Source organism: Pseudophryne corroboree, chromosome 10, assembly GCF_028390025.1.
Source record: "Pseudophryne corroboree isolate aPseCor3 chromosome 10, aPseCor3.hap2, whole genome shotgun sequence".
In the NCBI taxonomy this organism is placed as follows: Eukaryota; Metazoa; Chordata; class Amphibia; order Anura; family Myobatrachidae; genus Pseudophryne; species Pseudophryne corroboree.
The window spans coordinates 327840057-327861585 of NC_086453.1; the positions used below are offsets into that span (position 1 = coordinate 327840057).

The following is a 21529-nucleotide window of genomic DNA, read 5'->3' on the forward strand; positions in this document are numbered from 1 at the left end:
AATCACTAGTTTCTTATCAGGGGAACTCCACGCTTCTTCACACAAATCATTTAATTCATCAGATGGGGGAAAAGTCACTGGCTGCTTTTTCACCCCAAACATAATACCCCTCTTGGTGGTAACCGGGTTAATGTCAGAAATGTGCAATACATCTTTCATTGCAGTAATCATGCATCGGATGGCCTTTGTAGACTGTACATTTGTCTCATCCTCATCTACACTGGAGTCAGACTCCGTGTCGACATCTGTGTCTACCATCTGAGCCAGAGGGCGTTTATGAGCCCCTGACGGCCTCTGAGTCGCCTGGGCAGGCGCGGGCTGAGACCCAGGCTGTCCCAAGGCTGCTGCGTCATCGAACCTTTTATGTAAGGAGTTGACACTGTCGGTTAAGACCTTCCACATATCCATCCAATCAGGTGTCGGCCCCGTCGGGGGCGACACCACACTAATCTGCCCCTGCTCCGCCTCCACGTAACCCTCCTCATCAAACATGTCGACACAGCCGTACCGACACACCGCACACACACAGGGAATGCTCTGACTGAGGACAGGACCCCACAAAGTCCTTTGGGGAGACAGAGAGAGAGTATGCCAGCACACACCACAGCGCTATATAACACAGGGATGTACACTATAATAAGTGATTTTTCCCAATAGCTGCTTACTTATCTTATTTGCGCCTAAATTTAAGTGCCCCCCCTCTCTTTTTTACCCTTCTTGTATCCAGATACTGCAGGGGAGAGCCTGGGGAGCTGCTTCCAGCGGAGCTGTGAAGGGAAAATGGCGCTGGTGTGCTGAGGAAGAAGGCCCCGCCCCCTCAGCGGCGGGCTTCTGTTTCGCGTTTTGTGTGACTTAATGGCGGGGGTTTGCACACATATACAGTGCCAGACTGTATTATGTGTATAATTTGTGCCAAAAGGTATTATAATTGCTGCCCAGGGCGCCCCCCCCCCCCAGCGCCCTGCACCCTACAGTGACCGGAGTGTGTGGTGTGCTGTGGGATTAATGGCGCACAGCTGCAGTGCTGTGCGCTACCTTAATGTAGACAGGAGTCTTCAGCCGCCGTTTTCGTCGTTCTCTTCTGTCTTCTGGCTCTGCAAGGGGGACGGCGGCGCGGCTCCGGGAACGGACGATCGAGGTCAGGCCCTGTGTTCGAACCCTCTGGAGCTAATGGTGTCCAGTAGCCTAAGAAGCACAAGCTAGCTGCACGCAGGTAGGTTTGCTTCTCTCCCCTCAGTCCCTCGTAGCAGTGAGTCTGTTGCCAGCAGATCTCACTGAAAATAAAAAACCTAACAAATACTTTCTTTCTAGCAAGCTCAGGAGAGCCCACTAGCACCCAGCTCTGGCCGGGCACAGATTCTAACTGGGGTCTGGAGGAGGGGCATAGAGGGAGGAGCCAGTGCACACCAGATAGTACCTAATCTTTCTTTTAGAGTGCCCAGTCTCCTGCGGAGCCCGTCTATTCCCCATGGTCCTTACGGAGTTCCCAGCATCCACTAGGACGTCAGAGAAATACACAGTACAAAATAACAAACCGTACAAACTGTGTAGCACTATATATATATATATATATGTGTGTGTGTATGTATGTATATACAAGACACTGACGCACCTAGCCCCTCAGGGTACGTAATGTAGTGATAGCAATAATAGGATTTTAATTACCTACCGGTAAATCTTTTTCTCATAGTCCGTAGAGGATGCTGGGGTCCACATTAGTACCATGGGGTATAGACAGGTCCACCAGGAGGCATTGGCACTTTAAGAGTTTTAGAGTGTGGGCTGGCTCTTCCCTCTATGCCCCTCCTACCAGACACAGTCTAGAAACTGTGCCCGAGGAGACGGACATCTTCGAGAGAAGGATTACACAGATAGTGGTGAGATTCACACCAGCTCACACAACAAGGCAAACCAAGCTAACTAGCTTGAAACTCAGCAACAGCTGAAAAACATTACTTAACCAAGTAAAAACGCAGGACAAACTAAAAACAAAGTCGTACTGAATCAAGTAAACACTGCAGGATAACGAAGCGCTGGGCGGGCACCTAGCATCCTCTATGGACTAAGAGAAAAGGAATTACCGGTAGATAATTAAAAATAGGATTTTGGTACTTACCAGGTAAATCCTTTTCTTTGAATCCATAGGGGGCACTGGAGTACTCTTGGGATATGGACCGGGCGTAGCCGGAAATGGCACATATTTAAATATTTAAATTAGTAACTGGCCATCCCCTCGTATTCCCATAGAGCCTTCAATATTTTTACTGGGCCGAACAGGAGTGATAGAGAGGATGAACCATAGAGAATTACATATAACATTATATGAACCTATAACATTATAATATAATGGTCAACAATAAAGTTGACACATAACGTAACTGATAACAATCAGTTGACACCATAACATCGAATGCATTGGTGGTAAAGTGTTACCATAAGATCCGCAGAACTTACCACAAGACAGGTAAACTGCTCTGGGTGGGCGTCCAGTGCCCCCTATTGATTCAAAGAAAAGGATTTACCTGGTAAGTAACAAAATCCTATTTTCTTTTTCATCCACTAGGGGTCACTGGAGTACTCTTGGGACGTACCAAAGTTTCCCGTTGGGCGGGAGAGCTGTTTGGCACCTGTAACACTACACGGCCAAAGCTAGATGCTGATGCCGTAAACGTAGCCAACCTGTAAAAGTGCACCAACATGCGCACTGATGGTCATGCACTGATGACCATGTAGCAGCTCGTCTAAGCAGTTTCGTAGAAACTCCACGACCTGCTGCTCCTGACGTTCCCAAAGAACGTATGGAATGGTCTGACACTGATGTAGGCGGTTGAAGCCCGCTTATGACGTTCACTAGAACGTGTGGAATGGTCTGACCCTGATGTAGGCGTTGTAGCCTATCATGAAGCTAAGCCTGACGTATGACATAAGGTCTGCTTGGAAGCTGGTAAAGCCATCTTCACTACATTATAGAGAACAATGTGTCTGTTCTACGTACAATTGATGTTTGGGTTACATAAACGCATAGTGCGCGTACCACATTCAAAGTAACTTAAGTTCCCGAACATATTGATAACCCAGGAACTACATTAATTAATTGATGCGTGACATTATACTATCTTTGACAGGAAAACGGAATTTGTGCAAAGTTCCGCCCTATGATCATAAAACACCAGATAGGGTGGCTTGCATGACAAGGCCCCCAATGTTAAAACACGCCTTGCTGAAAGGCTAAGGCTAAGAGAAAAGTGTTTACCAATTGAGAAACTTAACATCCACTTGTTGTAAGAATTCAACAAATGAAGACTGTAAAAAAAAAAAACTAAAACCAGATCAAGTCCCTTGGCGCTGTAGGTGGTATAAATGGAGGTCGTCTGAGGAGACCTTGCAGGAAGGTGTGTACAATCGGCAAAGGAGCCAAACACCTTTGCAGGTAAATTGACATGGCAGAGACCTGCACCTTGAGTGTAGAATATAGTCCTTCACCAAACCCAGTCTGTAAAATATTAAAAGACGGGATAACTTGAAAATGATGTTGGAAACTCCTGAGCGTCACACCAACCTATAGAGGCACGCTAAATCTTGTGATAATGAGCTGCCGTACTGGCTTCCCAGCCCCTAACATGGTTTGTATACCAGATTCTGGAATGCCATCCGTTCTTAAGAGAGCGATTTGAACAGCCACCCCGTCAAACGCTGCCGCGCTAAATCTGGGTAAAAGAACGGACCCTGGTGGAACAGGTCCGGACGTGGCGAGAGCGGTGAAGGATCGGCTGCGAGTAGTTCGCGGAGATCCAAGAACCATGCCCTCCGAGGCCAATGTGGCGCCACTAGTATGACTGTCATGGATTCTTGTATGATCCATTTTAGTACCCGAGGAAGCAGCGTAAACGTTGTAACAGATTCACAACGCTGTACAGCCACGCGATCGTGAGAGCATCCCCAGCTGCTGCCTTCGGAGCCCTTGTACTGGACACATACTGGAATGGACACATACTGGGATGTTTGTTTTTTGTTTTTTTTTGCGAGATGCCAATAGATACCCCTGTGGGTAACTCCACCGCTGGACCAACATCTGGAACACTTAAGAATTCAATGCTCAGTGTCCTGGAATAAGCTGCCATCCAGCTGTTCACTCCCAGAATGAACATCGAGCAACTTGCCGCATTGTCATGCGACTTCGAATCCCTCCTTGATCGGTGATGTATGCGATCGCCATTGTGTTGTCTGACCGCACCTGGGCAGTCTGAGAACGGAGCATGTGGGCCGCTTGCCGCAGCGCGTTTGACCGAAATCTTCCGTGATTTGTGAAGTTGATCATTTGGGACCCCAGGTCCCCAACCTCTGAGACTCGCGTCCATTTTTAGAATTATCCAATTCCAGATGCCGGACATTGTCCCTGCGGTAAAATTATGTACTTGGAGCAACTAGAGTAGTGAAACTCTGGCCCTTAGAGACAACCGTACTAGTACAATTTGATGAACTTGTAGGAGCGTGCAAGAACATCCAGGTGAAAATGACCTGAGTGACTCCTTGCGAACTGGAGTGCGTCGAAAGACGTCACTCTCCTTTCCAATAGGCGAAAGGCCAAACGGATCAAGACTGTCCGTGGCTTGCGTACGAACTGTACGTTTTGACCAACAGTTTGTGTGTTGTGTTCAGGCAGGTAAATCCGTTTAATCACGGAATTATCCCTATGCATGAGTCCGATGTTACGGAATGAGGCTTGATATCTCGAGGTTAACAATCTAACCGTGCTGAACGACGCCATTGCACGTTAGTAAGGCCCGTTGCATGACGAAGTTTTGAGACAGAGCTTTAATGAGCAGATCTGCAAACCACGGAACTGTTATCACTTCCAGGGATGAGCTATCACGATAGCCATTACTTGTGACAACCCTAGGCGCCATACGAAGCCAAAACGGTAGCGCTTGAAAGCGAGAATGTTTTTACTGCAACTTAAGTAGGCCTGATGCGTCTAAGTACTTATTCTTGTTGAAATCCAGAATCACTGTGGATGTCAACCTGTAGCCACCAACTGCAGGTATTCCTCTGTTGAATCTGTAGTAAGCGACGCACTTATTGACCTGAAGGGTCAGTATCGGACTGAGTCAGATCGGACAGTCAGTATCGGACAGAGTCAGCCAGCCTTGGAACTAACCCAAACTGGAATAATGACCGTGACTCTGTTGTTGACCGCAGTCAAACTGCTCAATCTACTAGAGCTTGTATGGCGGTGTGCAGAACCGCGATTTTATCTTCTGACCCAGGCAGACCCGTCTTGCAAATTGCAATGGTGGAAAACAATCAACCTTTATCTTGTAAACTGCGAACCCAAAATTGCGGATTCCCCAACTGTGGATGCCCACAACTGACGATCGGCGATGGGCTGGAAACTCATTCTGGCCCTGGCTTTTCAGTGGCTTAGCTGTAAACGCCACTGAAACCCTGGTTAAAGATGCCTGGAAGTAGGTGGCAGCACTTTAACCGTATATTGAGGACAATCAGACAATTAGAGGTTATCGAAAACCACGTTCACTACCACCTGACCCGTCTGTGGCTGTCTGTAGCACGGCCCCGAAAGGACTGAGATGTAAAGACTATATCCTGAGTATATTTATTCTGGAATTTGTCGAAGACAGGACGAAACCTGTAGCCAGCGTAAGGTAATGTTTCTATTCTCGTTTAGAAACGGACGCCGTCCTGTTAAGAACGTAGCGAAAAAGCACGTTGTGCCGCACTAGTGAAGCTGAAAAGCGAGAACTAAACTGGCTGACGTCCACAGAAACTGTACCTAGATATTGAGCAGATTCACAAGTGTGATCAGCGAGAAGCGTAAGCTGTTCTTCTTGTAGGGCAAACGTGAACTGTATTGCCATGCAACCACTGCCCTGTTAAGCCAAAACCCGGCCCAAACCAGGTTAAACAACACCCCTACTGCTGTATACTGTAGGGTACACTGCGACGGGTATCCCTGAAACTGTCAAATTATAAAACAATAATAACAATTGTCCCCAGTCAGTATATACGCCAGCGTCCCCCAACGAGGAACGGCAATAGTGCGTATGTGCAGTCGTATTTGTCCGACGGACTTTGCAGCGAAGCTGCTATGCCTTATACTTACTCCTTATGTACACGGACAAGCAAGTACAGAAGGATAGACCAGTACCGTGACTTAGTACCACGTAAATAAAGTGTGTATAAATCTACATTACAGCACACGTGTTCATCTTGTGCTTGTACAAAACCAAGAAAATAAAATTCCTAACAACACCCCGGCTCCTCTAGAGGCCGAGTGTTGTAGGGCAGCAACTTCCTGGGAAGAACCAGGAAGTAATGTTAAAATGGTGTCCGGCCATGTGCTTGCTTATTGCAAGATTGCGGATACACCAAGCTCTATATATATATATATATATATATATATATAAAAACATAAACATATAGATATATATTAATACATGTATATGTATATACACAGACACACGTATCTGTATACCATCAGTGTGTAAACACACAAACACATATACACACATACATACACACACACACATATATATACATACATACATATATACATACACAGATACACACCGACAGTTATATTGTATATGTAACAGAGACTCTGATATTGGCCACAGGCTTAAAATCCTGATTATTTTGCTGCCTAAACGCAGCTTAGTTATTGGGGCCTCCCTGCGGGCTTCCTCCCCCCCTCTCTCTCCTGCAGAAGAGTATTATTTGCAGGTGCAGGCTTTATTCTGGCTGCCTACTTCCCCCACACTGCTCCCCCCCCCCCCCCCCCCGTTGTTCAGCAGACGGGAGACGGGGAGTGCAAGTCTTACCGCGGCCGTGTGAAGGACTGCATGCCGGAGATTGGTGAGCGGCTGCCAGAGCGGGCCGCGGCAACAGCTGTCCGCGGTCAGCTCGGCCGCTCAGCCCACCAGAGCCGTACCGGGGTAGGGAGGAGGACGGATTGCGCGGACGCTGGACAGACAGGGAGCGGCGAGCGTTCCGGCGGTAGTGGCGGGTACTGGTCGCTAGCTACCCCTGCAAGCGCCCAGCGGCGCCGGGTGACCCGGGGAGCATCGAGCCGCCTGCGCAGTGCCGGGGTTCGCTCGCTGGCTCCCTCTGCAAGTCCAGTGGTGGCAGCAAGGGGTTTTACTAGTGGCAGGCAGCAGGGGAACGTTCACAGCAATTAAAGTATATGACACATACAGTCCCCCCATAATGGGCGGCAGCGTGAGCTGACCGCCTGCAATAGACAGAAAAAGTAAGTAAGTGAGCGGCGGCAGTGAGAGCTGCCTAGCCGCTCAGTACCTGCACCACCTGCGGAGGCCATGACGGGACTTCTCTGTAAGCGCCGTCCTGCGTCCTTGTGCAGCCGGTGGCTGCAATCAGCTGCGCTGATTTTGGTCAATGGCGGGGCCCTTTGTATGAGTACCGGCAGACCATCTGCTGACTAATGCAGCACCAATGATCCTTAACCCGAACTTCTCTGATAAGTTGGGAAGGGATCAGGTAGAAAAAACCAAAATATATATAATCTTGCTTGAAGAATCGAAGGACATTCAGTCCACAGTACCTTCCGACTAGAGGCACAGAAAAATACTGAAGGCTCTATGGGAATATGGAGGGGATGGCCAGTTACTAATTTAAATATTTAAATATGTGCCATTTCCGGCTACGCCCGGTCCATATCCCAAGAGTACTCCAGTGACCCCTAGTGGATGAAAAAGAAATCCTATTTTCTCTTACGTCCTAGAGGATGCTGGGGTCCACATTAGTACCATGGGGATGTACCAAAGCTCCCAGAACGGGATGGAGAGCGCGGAGGCTCCTGCAGAACTGATTGACCAAACTTTAGGTCCTCAGCGGCCAAAGTATCGAACTTGTAGAACTTTGCAAACGTGTTCGACCCGGACCAAGTAGCCGCTCGGTAAAGCTGTAAAGCCGAGACACTAGGGGCAGCTGCCCAGGAAGAACCCACCTTACGAGTAGAGTGGGCCTTAACAGACGTAGGACACGGCAATCCTGCCGTAGAATATGCATGCTGGATAGTGAACCTGATCCAGAGAGAAATCATCTGCTTAGAAGCAGGACACCCAAGTTTCTTGGGATCATGCAGGACAAACAGAGTCCGATTTTCTGTGACGAGCAGTCCCCTTCACATAGATTTTCAGAGTCCTTACAACATCCAAGGACTTTGATGAAATTGAGTCAGTAACAACTGGCACCACTATAGGTTGGTTGATATGAAATGCCAATACAACCTTCGGAAGGAACTGCTGATGTGTCCGGAGCTCAGCTCTATCTTCATGGAAGATCAAGTAGGGGCTCTTAAAAGACAACTCCAACACACGTCTAGCAGAAGCTAAGGCCAACAAAATGACAGCCTTCCACGTGAGAAATTTGACCTCAACCTCCTGTAGAGGCTTGAACCAATCCGATTGGAGGAACTGTAAAACCACGTTAAGATCCCAGGGTGCCGTAGGTGGCACAAAGGGAGGCTGGATGTGCAGAACCCCTTTCAGAAAAGTCTGAACCTCAGGGAGGGAATCCAACTGTTTCTGGAAGAAAATGGACAGGGCCGAAATCTGGACCTTTACGGATCCCAAATGCAGGCCTATATCCACACCTGCTTGCAGGAAGAGGAGAAAACATCCCAGTTGAAACTCCACCGTAGGAAACTTCTTGGACTCACACCAAGATACATATTTTTTCCAAACACGATGGTAATGTTTTGACGTTACTCCTTTTCTAGTGTAACAGTATTGGTGGGGTTGTCATAAAATAACAATACTGACACCAAGGTATATAGTGAAAACAATACAGTTTTACTAGACCACAGGTTCTTTACTACATAAAACAAAACCACCAAGTTGTTCACACCACAACTTGGGGTAACAACAATCTCCCTGGCTGTTTAACATCACACAGCCGCCAGGTGATTATAGACACAGCATACAGTCTATACAACAATGAATCCAGCAGTATAAAGCTTTTTGCCAACAGCACTACAAATAAGCATTCATAACACAGTGTCCTGGGTTATAGTCACCAATGTGTGTAGCGTCCCGCGTCAGTGGAAATGCGTCCTGACAGGAACCACTGACACCGAAGTCCCTTCAAGCATACACAGTCTTCCAGACCCCTGACACTAGCCCCCTTACAGGCCCTAGCTTCTGGCTGCTAGTCAGCATCAGAGGTCCTGCACCTGTGAAAGCTTCAGCCCTTTCTAGGTATTCTACAGGTGCACAATAACTCAGCCATCCTGGCTGCAGAACCCACAAGATCTGGACTGACCTTTGTGGATGGGGCCCGCCCACTTCTCCCATCCACCCCCAGGGACCCTTACTGGTTTTCTACAAAACCAAACTACAGGACCTACAATAGTTCCTTCTGTCTCACTGGGGTTTTCTAAAGTCTGCTGTAGGCATTTTCCAGGTCGTTGCAAAATATGGAATGGATCACATTTCCTTTTTGCGAGGCTCCTTTTGGCTGGTCTGGCACTCCACTTCAGACCGTCTGGTGTCTCTCTCATCACACTAGCCTGTATCAGGGTAGGAATAACCTTGTTCGGAATGCCCTTCCGAGCTAATATCTGGCGTTCAACCTCCATGCTGTCAAACGTAGCCGTAGTAAAACTTGATAAGCGAACGGCCCTTGCTTTAGCAGGTCCTCCCGAAGAGGAAGAGGCCTCGGCTCTTCCAGCAGTAGATCCAGAAGATCCGCGTACAAAGCCCTTCTTGGCCAGTCCGAAGCAATGAGGATTGCCTGAACTCTTGTTCTCCTTATGAGTTTTAAAACTCTTGGAATGAGTGGAAGTGGAGGAAACACGTACACCAACTGGAACACCCATGGAGTCAATAGGGCATACACCGCCATGGCTTACGGGTCTCTCAACCTGGAACAATACCTCCGAAGCTTCTTGTTAAGACGAGATGCCATCATGTCTATTTGAGGTACACCCCAAAGATCTGTTACCTCCGTGAACACCTCCAGATGGAGTCCCCACTCTCCTGGATGGAGATCTTGTCTGCTGAGGAAGTTCGCTTCCCAGTTGTCTACTCCCGGAATGAAGATTGCTGACAGCGCCAACGCATGTTTTTACTGCCCAGAGGATGATTCTTGTTACCTCTGACATCGCAGCTCTGCTCTTCGCTCCGCCCTGTCGGTTTATGTAAGCCACCGTCGTTAAATGTCCGACTGCACTTGAATGGCTCGATCTCGCAGAAGATAGGCCGCTTGGAGAAGACCGTTGTAGACAGTTCTTAGTTCCAGAATGTTTATTGGAAGGCTGGATTCCAGGCCTGACCACCATCCTTGGAAGATTTCCCCCTGAGCGACTGCGCCCCAGCCCCGGAGACTTGCACCCGTGGTCAGAAGGACCCAGTCCTGAATCCCGTACCTGCGTCAGAAGGTCAGTTACAGCCACCAAAGGAGTGAAATCCTGGCTTTCGGCGACAGACGTATTCTCTGGTGCATATGTAGAGGAGATCCCGACCAATTGTCCAGGAGATCCAGTTGGAAGGGCCGAGCACAAAACCTTCCGTACTGTAGAGCCTCGTAAGAGGCCACCATCTTCCCCAGAAGGAGAATGCACTGATGAACGAAACCCGGGCTGGCTTCAGGACATCCCGGACCATTGTTTGTATCACCAATGCTTTCTCCTCCAGCAGAAACACCCTCTGCACTTCCGTGTCGAGGATCATTCCCAGAAAAGACAACTTCCTGGTCGGCTCCAAATGTGATTTTGGAAGATTCAGGATCCAACCGTGTTCCCTGAGCAGATAAGTCGTGAGAACAATGGACTGCAACAACTTCTCCATGGACGATGCCTTTATCAGCAGATCGTCCAGATATGGGATTATGTTCACCCCCTGTCTGCGGAGGAGAACCATCATCTCCACCATCACCTTAGTGAACACCCTCGGTGCTGTGGAGAGGCCGAATGGCAGTGCCTGGAATTGATAGTGACTGTCTAACAGTGCAAATCTGAGATAAGCCTGGTGAGGTGGCCAAATTGGAATGTGGAGGTAAGCATCCTTAATATCCAGGGATACCAGAAACTCCCCCTCCTCCAGACCTGAGATTACCGCTCTCAGAGACTCCATTTTGAATTTGAACTCCCTCAGAAAGGGGCTCAGCGATTTCAAGTTGAAAATTGGCCTGACCGAACCATCCGGTTTTGGTACCACGAAAAGGTTCGAATAACAACCTTTGTTTTGCATACGAAGTGGAACTGGGACAATGACCTGTGACCTTTCCAATTTTTGGATGGCTTCCTGTAGGACAGCCCTGTCTGCCAATAAAGCTGGCAAGCCTAATTTGAAGAAAAGGTGAGGCGGGAGTTCTTGAAACTCCAGTCTGTACCCCCTGGGACACAATATCCTGTACCCAGGAATCCAGACCGAACGACACCCAGACGTGGCTGAAACGCCTGAGTCTCGCCCCCACCGGCCCCTTCTCCAGGCTGTGCGGTCCACCGTCATGCTGAGGATTTTGATGTACCAGAAGCAGGCTTCTGTACTTGGGAACCTGCAGATGCAGGTTTTTGGGATTTTGCCCGACCTCCTCTAAAGAAGGTGTTAGAAGGCTTGGTCCTCTTTGTTTTAGCCATCCGAAAGGACTGCGATGTAGAAGAAGAAAAAGGTTTCTTCGTAGCTGGCGAGGCTGAGGGAAGAAAAGATGACTTACCCGCGGTTGCCGTGGAAATCCACGCATCCAACGCCTCCCCAAATAGAGCCTGACCTGTGTAGGGTAGGTTCTCCACACCTCTCCTGGATTTTGCGTCGGCCGACCATTGGCGTAGCCAGAGTCCCCTGTGAGCCAAGACAGACATGGAAGATATCCCTAGAGCCATCGAACCCAGGTCTTTCATGGATTCCACCATAAATCCTGCAGAATCCTGTATGTTACGTAAAAACAATTCAACGTCACTTTTATCCATTGTATCCAAGTCCTCAAGCAAAGCGCCTGACCACTTTCCAATAGCTTTAGAAATCCATGCACAGGCAATAGTAGGTCGCAGTATTGCCCCTGAAGCAGTGTATATGGATTTGAGCGTAGTGTCAATTTTGCAATCTGCCGGTTCTTTTTAACGCGGTAAATCCCGGGACAAGTAAAACCCCCTTCTTTGACAGTCTGGAAACAGATGCGTCAACTATGGGTGGGTTTTCCCATTTCTTTCTAGCCTCCTCAGGGAAGGGAAAAGCAATCAGAACATTTCTTGGGATCTGGAATTTTTTCTCCGGGATTTCCCATGATTTTTCAAATATAGCGCTTAATTCTTTAGACGCTGGAAAGGTTAGCGAGGCTTTCTTAATATCCGTGAAGTAAGCCTCCTCAACCTGCTCAGGTGTTGTGTCAGCAATATTCAACACATCTAATGGCCTCAATCAACTGCACTCCTTTTGCAAGAGATGTCGCCCCCCGCAGCACATCCCCATCACCGGCTGCCGTGTCAGAATCGGTATCCGTGTCATCTTGTATAATCTGGGCAAGAGCACGTTTTTGAGGATGTACGCTAGGGGCCCCAGAAGGAACAGAACCGGACCAAACCGCCACAGAATTCTGTAAAACCTGAGTTGCAGTCTCAGTCTGCGCTACCCTAGTAGAAACCTGAGAAACGTACCCTTAAGTGAGGCTAACCACTCAGGCTCCCTTGCAGGGATCTGTGATAAAACAGTACAATCCTAATTACATGGAATGGGATCATCCTGAGAGGAATCATCCTCTGCAGCATAGAACACAGAGTCCCTAGACATGGTTTTGGGAGACAGCAAACACTACACACACACACACACACACACACACACACAGTTTCCCCATAAGAATGCCAAGAGAGCCACAGAGATCGGAGCCAACCCACACACAGCGCTTTTTTAGATAGAGGGAAGCCACTACCCAGCGCTTACTGTGCACCTTAATAGGTTACACAGTACAGATATACAGCCTCCCCTTCTACAACCCCCTGGTACTGTACAAGATAGCTGGAGTTGATTTGGAGGGACAGCTCTCCCTGTCAGCGTCTCCACAGTTATCTGCACGCAGGAAAAATGGCGCTGAACGCTGCTGGGTCCGCTCTGAGAAGCTCCGCCCCCTTTCATGGCGCTGCTTCCCGCTCCACTGTTCGTTTACACTGGCCTGAGGATTATGCTGGCATAGGTACCGGGGCCTCTGACAGACTTCAATACCAGTGCAGGGTACGGTGCTGGCTCAGGGAGCCCCTCACAGTACCGCTGAGCCACCGGAGCGCAGTTAGTACTGCGCTCCCACTCTGTTGCCACCATCTTCACACTGGCTCCCCGCTTGCTAAGGGAGCCGGTGACTCACTCCCCACATGAATCTACTGGCTCTGTAAGGGGGTGGCGGCATGCTGCGGGGGTGAGCGATCACCTGTGGCGGCGAACACTCATTCCCCTCAGGAGCTCAGTGTCCTGTCAGCGGAAATAGTGTTTCAGACCCCTCAGGGCGGACACTACTCCCCCCCTAAGTCCCACGAAGCAAGGAGGCTGTTGCCAGCAGCCTCCCTGTGCCTATACTCTAATAAAAAAATAAAACCAGAGAAACTCATATGGAGCTCCCCTAGCTGTGACCGTCTCCTCCGGGCACATTTTCTAAACCGAGTCTGGTAGGAGGGGCATAGAGGGAGGAGCCAGCCCACACTCTCAAACTCTTAAAGTGCCAATGGCTCCTGGTGGTACTATACCCCATGGTACTATTGTGGACCCCAGCATCCTCTAGGATGTAAGAGAAATGTGTGATACAGGAGAATGAAATCCACACAACAGCTACAGGCACACTCAGTCACAGGTACAATGCAGAAATTATTACAGATAAACAATAAAACTGCACTGGACTAGTAAAACTACATATAATACATAATATATGTATGAATATAGATATAACAATGCACAGTAAATACTGGATGTATATCACAGAATACTTGTACTAAATATTCAGATAGCAGTACACTTGTTCTTAACTAACACTGTCTAAAATGACATGTAGAATACTTAAGTGCCTGTAAATGCACAGCGCTGATGAGACAGGCGGTTTTACAGAGGAAACAGTGCCCAGCAGTCTTGGAGATCAGCCCAGCTACCAGTGAAGATGGCGCCAAAATCTGTCAGGGAGTGAGGGAGAGTGAAATGCAGCTCCAGGGCGGGAACAACAGCAGTAGATGGCGCTCGGAGCTGGGGGAGGGGCTACAGATCAGCGCCTTATCCCCTATGCTGGGCCTCACCACTGGGTACTGTGGAGCCTATGTAAAACGGATTTTAGTAAATCCGACCTGTACTCCGTTGCCCTGGTGGATATAGTGGGGTCCCTGTGCAGTACAGTGTCCACGCCAGTGGAACAGTCCGTCTCTTGGGATCCGCGATTTACCGGCAGGTCCCACCTGGGGGACCCTTGTACCTCCTCCCTGATGTGCAGCCACGCGATCCTGGAGAGCGTCAGTGGTGGTGTGCCTGATGACCGGTGCGCCTCCGCTGCAAGTACCAGGGAACCCGGCCGCGGTAGTATACAGCGCCGCTGGGGAGGTGATAGAGCCACAGCACAGAATGTCAGAATGACATAAACAGTGCTGTGGCCCTTGAAGTCTTCTTAAAAATAAGATTTTACTTACCGATAAATCTATTTCTCGGAGTCCGTAGTGGATGCTGGGGTTCCTGAAAGGACCATGGGGAATAGCGGCTCCGCAGGAGACAGGGCACAAAAAGTAAAGCTTTTTCCGATCAGGTGGTGTGCACTGGCTCCTCCCCCTATGACCCTCCTCCAGACTCCAGTTAGGTACTGTGCCCGGACGAGCGTACACAATAAGGGAGGATTTTGAATCCCGGGTAAGACTCATACCAGCCACACCAATCACACCGTACAACTTGTGATCTAAACCCAGTTAACAGTATGATAACAGCGGAGCCTCTGAAAGATGGCTTCCTACAACAATAACCCGAATAAGTTAACAATAACTATGTACAATTTATGCAGATAATCCGCACTTGGGATGGGCGCCCAGCATCCACTACGGACTCCGAGAAATAGATTTATCGGTAAGTAAAATCTTATTTTCTCTATCGTCCTAGTGGATGCTGGGGTTCCTGAAAGGACCATGGGGATTATACCAAAGCTCCCAAACGGGCGGGAGAGTGCGGATGACTCTGCAGCACCGAATGAGAGAACTCCAGGTCCTCCTTAGCCAGAGTATCAAATTTGTAAAATTTTACAAACGTGTTCTCCCCTGACCACGTAGCTGCTCGGCAGAGTTGTAAAGCCGAGACCCCTCGGGCAGCCGCCCAAGATGAGCCCACCTTCCTTGTGGAGTGGGCCTTTACAGATTTAGGCTGTGGCAGGCCTGCCACAGAATGTGCCAGTTGGATTGTGCTACAGATCCAACGAGCAATCGTCTGCTTAGACGCAGGAGCACCCATCTTGTTGGGTGCATACAATATAAACAACGAGTCAGATTTTCTGACTCCAGCTGTTCTTGCAATATATATTTTAAATGCTCTGACAACGTCCAGTAACTTGGAGTCCTCCAAGTCACTTGTAGCCGCAGGCACTACAATAGGCTGGTTCAGATGAAATGCTGACACCACCTTAGGGAGAAAATGCGGACGAGTCCGCAGTTCTGCCCTGTCCGAATGGAAAATCAGATATGGGCTTTTGTAAGATAAAGCTGCCAATTCTGACACTCTCCTGGCAGAAGCCAGGGCTAGAAGCATGGTCACTTTCCAAGTGAGATATTTCAAATCCACCTTATTTAGTGGTTCAAACCAATGAGATTTTAGAAAATCCAAAACTACATTGAGATCCCACGGTGCCACTGGAGGCACCACAGGAGGCTGTATATGCAGCACTCCCTTAACAAAGGTCTGGACTTCAGGGACTGAAGCCAATTCTTTTTGAAAGAAAATCGACAGGGCCGAAATTTGAACCTTAATAGATCCCAATTTGAGACCCATAGACAATCCTGATTGCAGGAAATGTAGGAATCGACCCAGTTGAAATTCCTCCGTCGGAGCACTCCGATCTTCGCACCACGCAACATATTTTCGCCAAATTCGGTGATAATGTTGCACGGTTACTTCTTTCCTTGCTTTAATCAAAGTAGGAATGACTTCTTCCGGCATGCCTGTTTCCATTAGGATCCGGCGTTCAACCGCCATGCCGTCAAACGCAGCCGCGGTAAGTCTTGAAACAGACAGGGACCCTGCTGAAGCAAGTCCCTCCTTAGAGGTAGAGGCCACGGATCTTCCGTGATCATCTCTTGAAGTTCCGGGTACCAAGTCCTTCTTGGCCAATCCGGAACCACTAGTATCGTTCTTACGCCTCTTTGCCGTATAATTCTCAATACTTTTGGTATGAGAGGCAGAGGAGGAAACACATACACCGACTGGTACACCCAAGGCGTTACCAGCGCGTCCACAGCTATTGCCTGCGGATCTCTTGACTTGGCGCAATACCTGTCCAGTTTTTTGTTGAGGCGAGACGCCATCATGTCCACCATTGGTCTTTCCCAACGGGTTACCAGCATGTGGAAGACTTCTGGATGAAGTCCCCACTCTCCCGGGTGAAGATCGTGTCTGCTGAGGAAGTCTGCTTCCCAGTTGTCCACTCCCGGGATGAACACTGCTGATAGCGCTATCACATGATTCTCTGCCCAGCGAAGAATCCTTGCAGCTTCTGCCATTGCACTCCTGCTTCTTGTGCCGCCCTGTCTGTTCACATGGGCGACTGCCGTGATGTTGTCCGACTGGATCAACACCGGTTTTCCCTGAAGCAGAGGTTCTGCCTGGCTTAGAGCATTGTATATTGCTCTTAGTTCCAGAATGTTTATGTGAAGAGACGTTTCCAGGCTCGTCCATACTCCCTGGAAGTTTCTTCCTTGTGTGACTGCTCCCCAGCCTCTCAGGCTGGCGTCCGTGGTCACCAGGATCCAATCCTGTATGCCGAATCTGCGGCCCTCCAATAGATGAGGACTCTGCAACCACCACAGAAGAGACACCCTTGTCCTTGGAGACAGGGTTATCCGTAGGTGCATCTGAAGATGCGACCCTGACCATTTGTCCAACAGATCCCTTTGGAAAATTCTTGCGTGGAATCTGCCGAATGGAATTGCTTCGTAAGAAGCCACCATTTTTCCCAGGACTCTTGTGCATTGATGTACAGACACCTTTCCTGGTTTTAGGAGGTTCCTGACAAGCTCGGATAACTCCTTGGCTTTTTCCTCCGGGAGAAAAACCTTTTTCTGAACCGTGTCCAGAATCATCCCTAGGAACAGCAGACGAGTTGTCGGCATTAACTGGGATTTTGGAATATTCAGAATCCACCCGTGCTGTTTTAGCACTTCTTGAGACAGTGCTAATCCCATCTCTAGCTGTTCTCTGGACCTCGCCCTTATTAGGAGATCGTCCAAGTATGGGATAATTAATACGCCTTTTCTTCGAAGAAGAATCATCATCTCGGCCATTACCTTTGTAAAGATCCGAGGTGCCGTGGACAATCCGAACGGCAGCGTCTGAAACTGATAGTGACAGTTTTGTACAACGAACCTGAGGTACCCCTGGTGTGAGGGGTAAATTGGAACGTGGAGATACGCATCCTTGATGTCCAAGGATACCATAAAGTCCCCCTCTTCCAGGTTCGCTATCACTGCTCTGAGTGACTCCATTTTGAACTTGAACTTCTTTATGTACAGGTTCAAGGACTTCAGATTTAGAATAGGCCTTACCGAGCCATCCGGCTTCGGTACCACAAAAAGAGTGGAATAATACCCCTTCCCTTGTTGTAGAAGAGGTACCTTGACTATCACCTGCTGAGAGTACAGCTTGTGAATGGCTTCCAAAACCGTCTCCCTTTCGGAGGGGGACGTTGGTAAAGCAGACTTCAGGAAACGGCGAGGTGGATCCGTCTCTAATTCCAACCTGTACCCTTGAGATATTATCTGCAGGATCCAGGGATCTACCTGCGAGTGAGCCCACTGCGCGCTGTAATTTTTGAGACGACCGCCCACCATCCCCGAGTCCGCTTGAGGAGCCCCAGCGTCATGCTGAGGCTTTTGTAGAAGCCGGGGAGGGCTTCTGTTCCTGGGAAGGAGCTGCGTGTTGCTGTCTCTTCCCTCGACCTTTGCCTCGTGGCAGATATGAATAGCCCTTTGCTCTCTTATTTTTAAAGGAACGAAAGGGCTGCGGTTGAAAAGTCGGTGCCTTTTTCTGTGGGGGAGTGACTTGAGGTAGAAAGGTGGATTTCCCGGCTGTAGCCGTGGCCACCAAATCTGATAGACCGACTCCAAATAACTCCTCCCCTTTATACGGCAAAACTTCCATATGCCGTTTTGAATCCGCATCGCCTGTCCACTGTCGCGTCCATAAAGCTCTTCTGGCCGAAATGGACATAGCACTTACCCGTGATGCCAGTGTGCAGATATCCCTCTGTGCATCACGCATATAAAGAAATGCATCCTTTATTTGTTCTAACGACAGTAAAATATTGTCCCTGTCCAGGGTATCAATATTTTCAATCAGGGACTCTGACCAAACTACCCCAGCACTGCCCATCCAGGCAGTCGCTACAGCTGGTCGTAGTATAACACCTGCATGTGTGTATATACTTTTTTGGATATTTTCCATCCTCCTATCTGATGGATCTTTAAGTGCGGCCGTCTCAGTAGAGGGTAACGCCACTTGTTTAGATAAGCGTGTTAGCGCCTTGTCCACCCTAGGAGGTGTTTCCCAGCGCTCCCTAACCTCTGGCGGGAAAGGGTATAATGCCAATAATTTCTTTGAAATTATCAGTTTTTTATCAGGGGCAACCCACGCTTCATTACACACGTCATTTAATTCTTCTGATTCAGGAAAAACTATAGGTAGTTTTTTCATACCCCACATAATACCCTGTTTAGTGGTACCTGTAGTATCAGCTAAATGTAACGCCTCCTTCATTGCCAAAATCATATAACGTGTGGCCCTACTGGAAAATACGGTTGATTCGTCACCGTCACCACTGGAGTCATCGCCTGTGTCTGGGTCTGTGTCGACCGACTGAGGCAAAGGGCGTTTCACAGCCCCTGACGGTGTTTGAGTCGCCTGGACAGGCACTAATTGATTGTCCGGCCGCCTCATGTCGTCAAACGACTGCTTTAGCGTGTTGACACTATCCCGTAGTTCCATAAATAAAGGCATCCATTCCGGTGTCGACTCCCTAGGGGGTGACATCCTCATATTTGGCAATTGCTCCGCCTCCACACCAATATCGTCCTCATACATGTCGACACACACGTACCGACACACAGCAGACACACAGGGAATGCTCCTAACGAAGACAGGACCCACTAGCCCTTTGGGGAGACAGAGGGAGAGTTTGCCAACACACACCAAAAGCGCTATATATATATCAGGGATAGCCTTATAATAAGTGCTCCCTTATAGCTGCTTTGTTATATCAAATTATCGCCATAAATGTGCCCCCCCCTCTCTGTTTTACCCTGTTTCTGTAGTGCAGTGCAGGGGAGAGACTTGGGAGCCGTCCTGACCAGCGGAGCTGTGAGAGGAAATGGCGCCGTGTGCTGAGGAGATAGGCCCCGCCCCTTTTCTGGCGGGCTCGTCTCCCGCTATTTAGAGAAATCAGGCAGGGGTTAAATATCTCCATATAGCCTCTAGGGCTATATGTGAGGTATTTTTAGCCTTTATAGGTAATCATTTTGCCTCCCAGGGCGCCCCCCTCCCAGCGCCCTGCACCCTCAGTGACTGCCGTGTGAAGTGTGCTGAGAGGAAAATGGCGCACAGCTGCAGTGCTGTGCGCTACCTTATGAAGACTGCAGGAGTCTTCAGCCGCCGATTCTGGACCTCTTCTGTCTTCAGCATCTGCAAGGGGGCCGGCGGCGTGGCTCCGGTGACCATCCAGGCTGTACCCGTGATCGTCCCTCTGGAGCTTGATGTCCAGTAGCCAAGAAGCCAATCCATCCTGCACGCAGGTGAGTTGACTCCTTCTCCCCTCAGTCCCTCGCTGCAGTGATCCTGTTGCCAGCAGGAATCACTGTAAAATAAAAAACCTAGCTAAACTTTTTCTAAGCAGCTCTTTAGGAGAGCCACCTAGATTGCACCCTTCTCGGCCGGGCACAAAAATCTAACTGGAGTCTGGAGGAGGGTCATAGGGGGAGGAGCCAGTGCACACCACCTGATCGGAAAAAGCTTTACTTTTTGTGCCCTGTCTCCTGCGGAGCCGCTATTCCCCATGGTCCTTTCAGGAACCCCAGCATCCACTAGGACGATAGAGAAAGCTCTTTTCAGGGCTGCCTAGCGCAACTCCACCTGTTAGTGACCTGCTCTGCAGGCACCAATTTACAAATTGAGCTCCAGTGCCTGGAGGCGGGGTTATAGAGGATGCGGTGCAATGAATCCTGGGAACAGTCAAAACTTTAGCCTGTCGGTGCCTCGGATCAAGATCCAACTCTACACCCCCCTGATGTATTTCCTGTGGAATCCCAGTGTACCCCGCTGCAGAAATGAATTTACAGTATTCCATTTTGGAATGAAGCTGTAATATAACAAAATGTGGAAAAAGTGAAGCGCTGTGAATACTTTCCGGATGCACTGTAAGGAATGATTCTGTTCACATGCACAGGTCACTGACATCTGTACCGCCAATGGACAAGAATCTAAGCAGGAAAAATGCCACACAGCTAGAACTTCTCATTATGGGCAGACATCCATTTGCATCCAATACCTTGATAAATCTGTGGATTGTCTGAGAATGATCATCTTGCTGGCGGAGGACTCCAGCATGCGGAACATGACATAGTGCAGATTGCGCGATCGGTCATTCCAGCTGGAAGGCAAGACACACAGTGTGGGTATTAGTCCCATGTTCATGTCCCATAGAGAACCACTGCAGCATAATGCTACATAGATCTTACAGGCAGGGCAGGGAGATCAGCCTTGGACAGGATTCTTCACTGCAAGAGAAACAAAAACAAATGTAAAAACACAAACCACACTAATGGAGATTTCCATGCTCTAGACAGCCCTATATTCATAATCTGCTCGTCCAATAGTAGCCATGCAATCGGGATGGTGACGGTATTCCGGCGTTAGGGATGGTGGCAGTCAGAATACCAACAACGGCATCCTAACGCTTAGGTTTCCGACACCTAAAAGGTAACTATGCTAGCCCTAATCCCTAACTCTCCTCACCTGCAGCCTGACCCTAACCCTCCCTCCCACACAGCCTAAACCTCCCCCGGTGGTGCCTAGCCCTAACCATCCCTCCCCATAGCCCAACCCTTCCTCCCACACAGCCTAAACCTCCCCCGGTGGTGCCTAGTCATAACCATCCATCCCCGTAGCCTAACCCTAACCTTCCCTCCCCACAGCCTAAACCTCCCCCCGGTGGTGCCTAGCCCTAACCATCCCTCCCCATAGCCCAACCCTCCCTCCCACACAGCCTAAACCTCCCCCGGTGGTGCCTAGTCATAACCATCCATCCCCGTAGCCTAACCCTAACCTTCCCTCCCCACAGCCTAAACCTG

At 49.2% G+C, this 21529-nt stretch overlaps 1 protein-coding gene across 3 annotated transcripts in view; it reads right to left on the minus strand.

Moving 5' to 3' along the window:
• ANAPC4 (anaphase promoting complex subunit 4) overlaps positions 1–21529 on the minus strand; it is a 167857-nt gene that overhangs the window by 40900 nt on the left and 105428 nt on the right. For all 3 annotated transcript variants that reach the window (XM_063943580.1, XM_063943581.1, XM_063943582.1), the window contains exons 24-25: positions 20918–20956; positions 20728–20829 (exon numbers count right to left, since the gene is read on the minus strand). In XM_063943580.1, coding sequence (XP_063799650.1) covers positions 20728–20829; positions 20918–20956 — 141 coding nt within the window. The remainder of the gene's footprint in view (positions 1–20727; positions 20830–20917; positions 20957–21529) is intronic.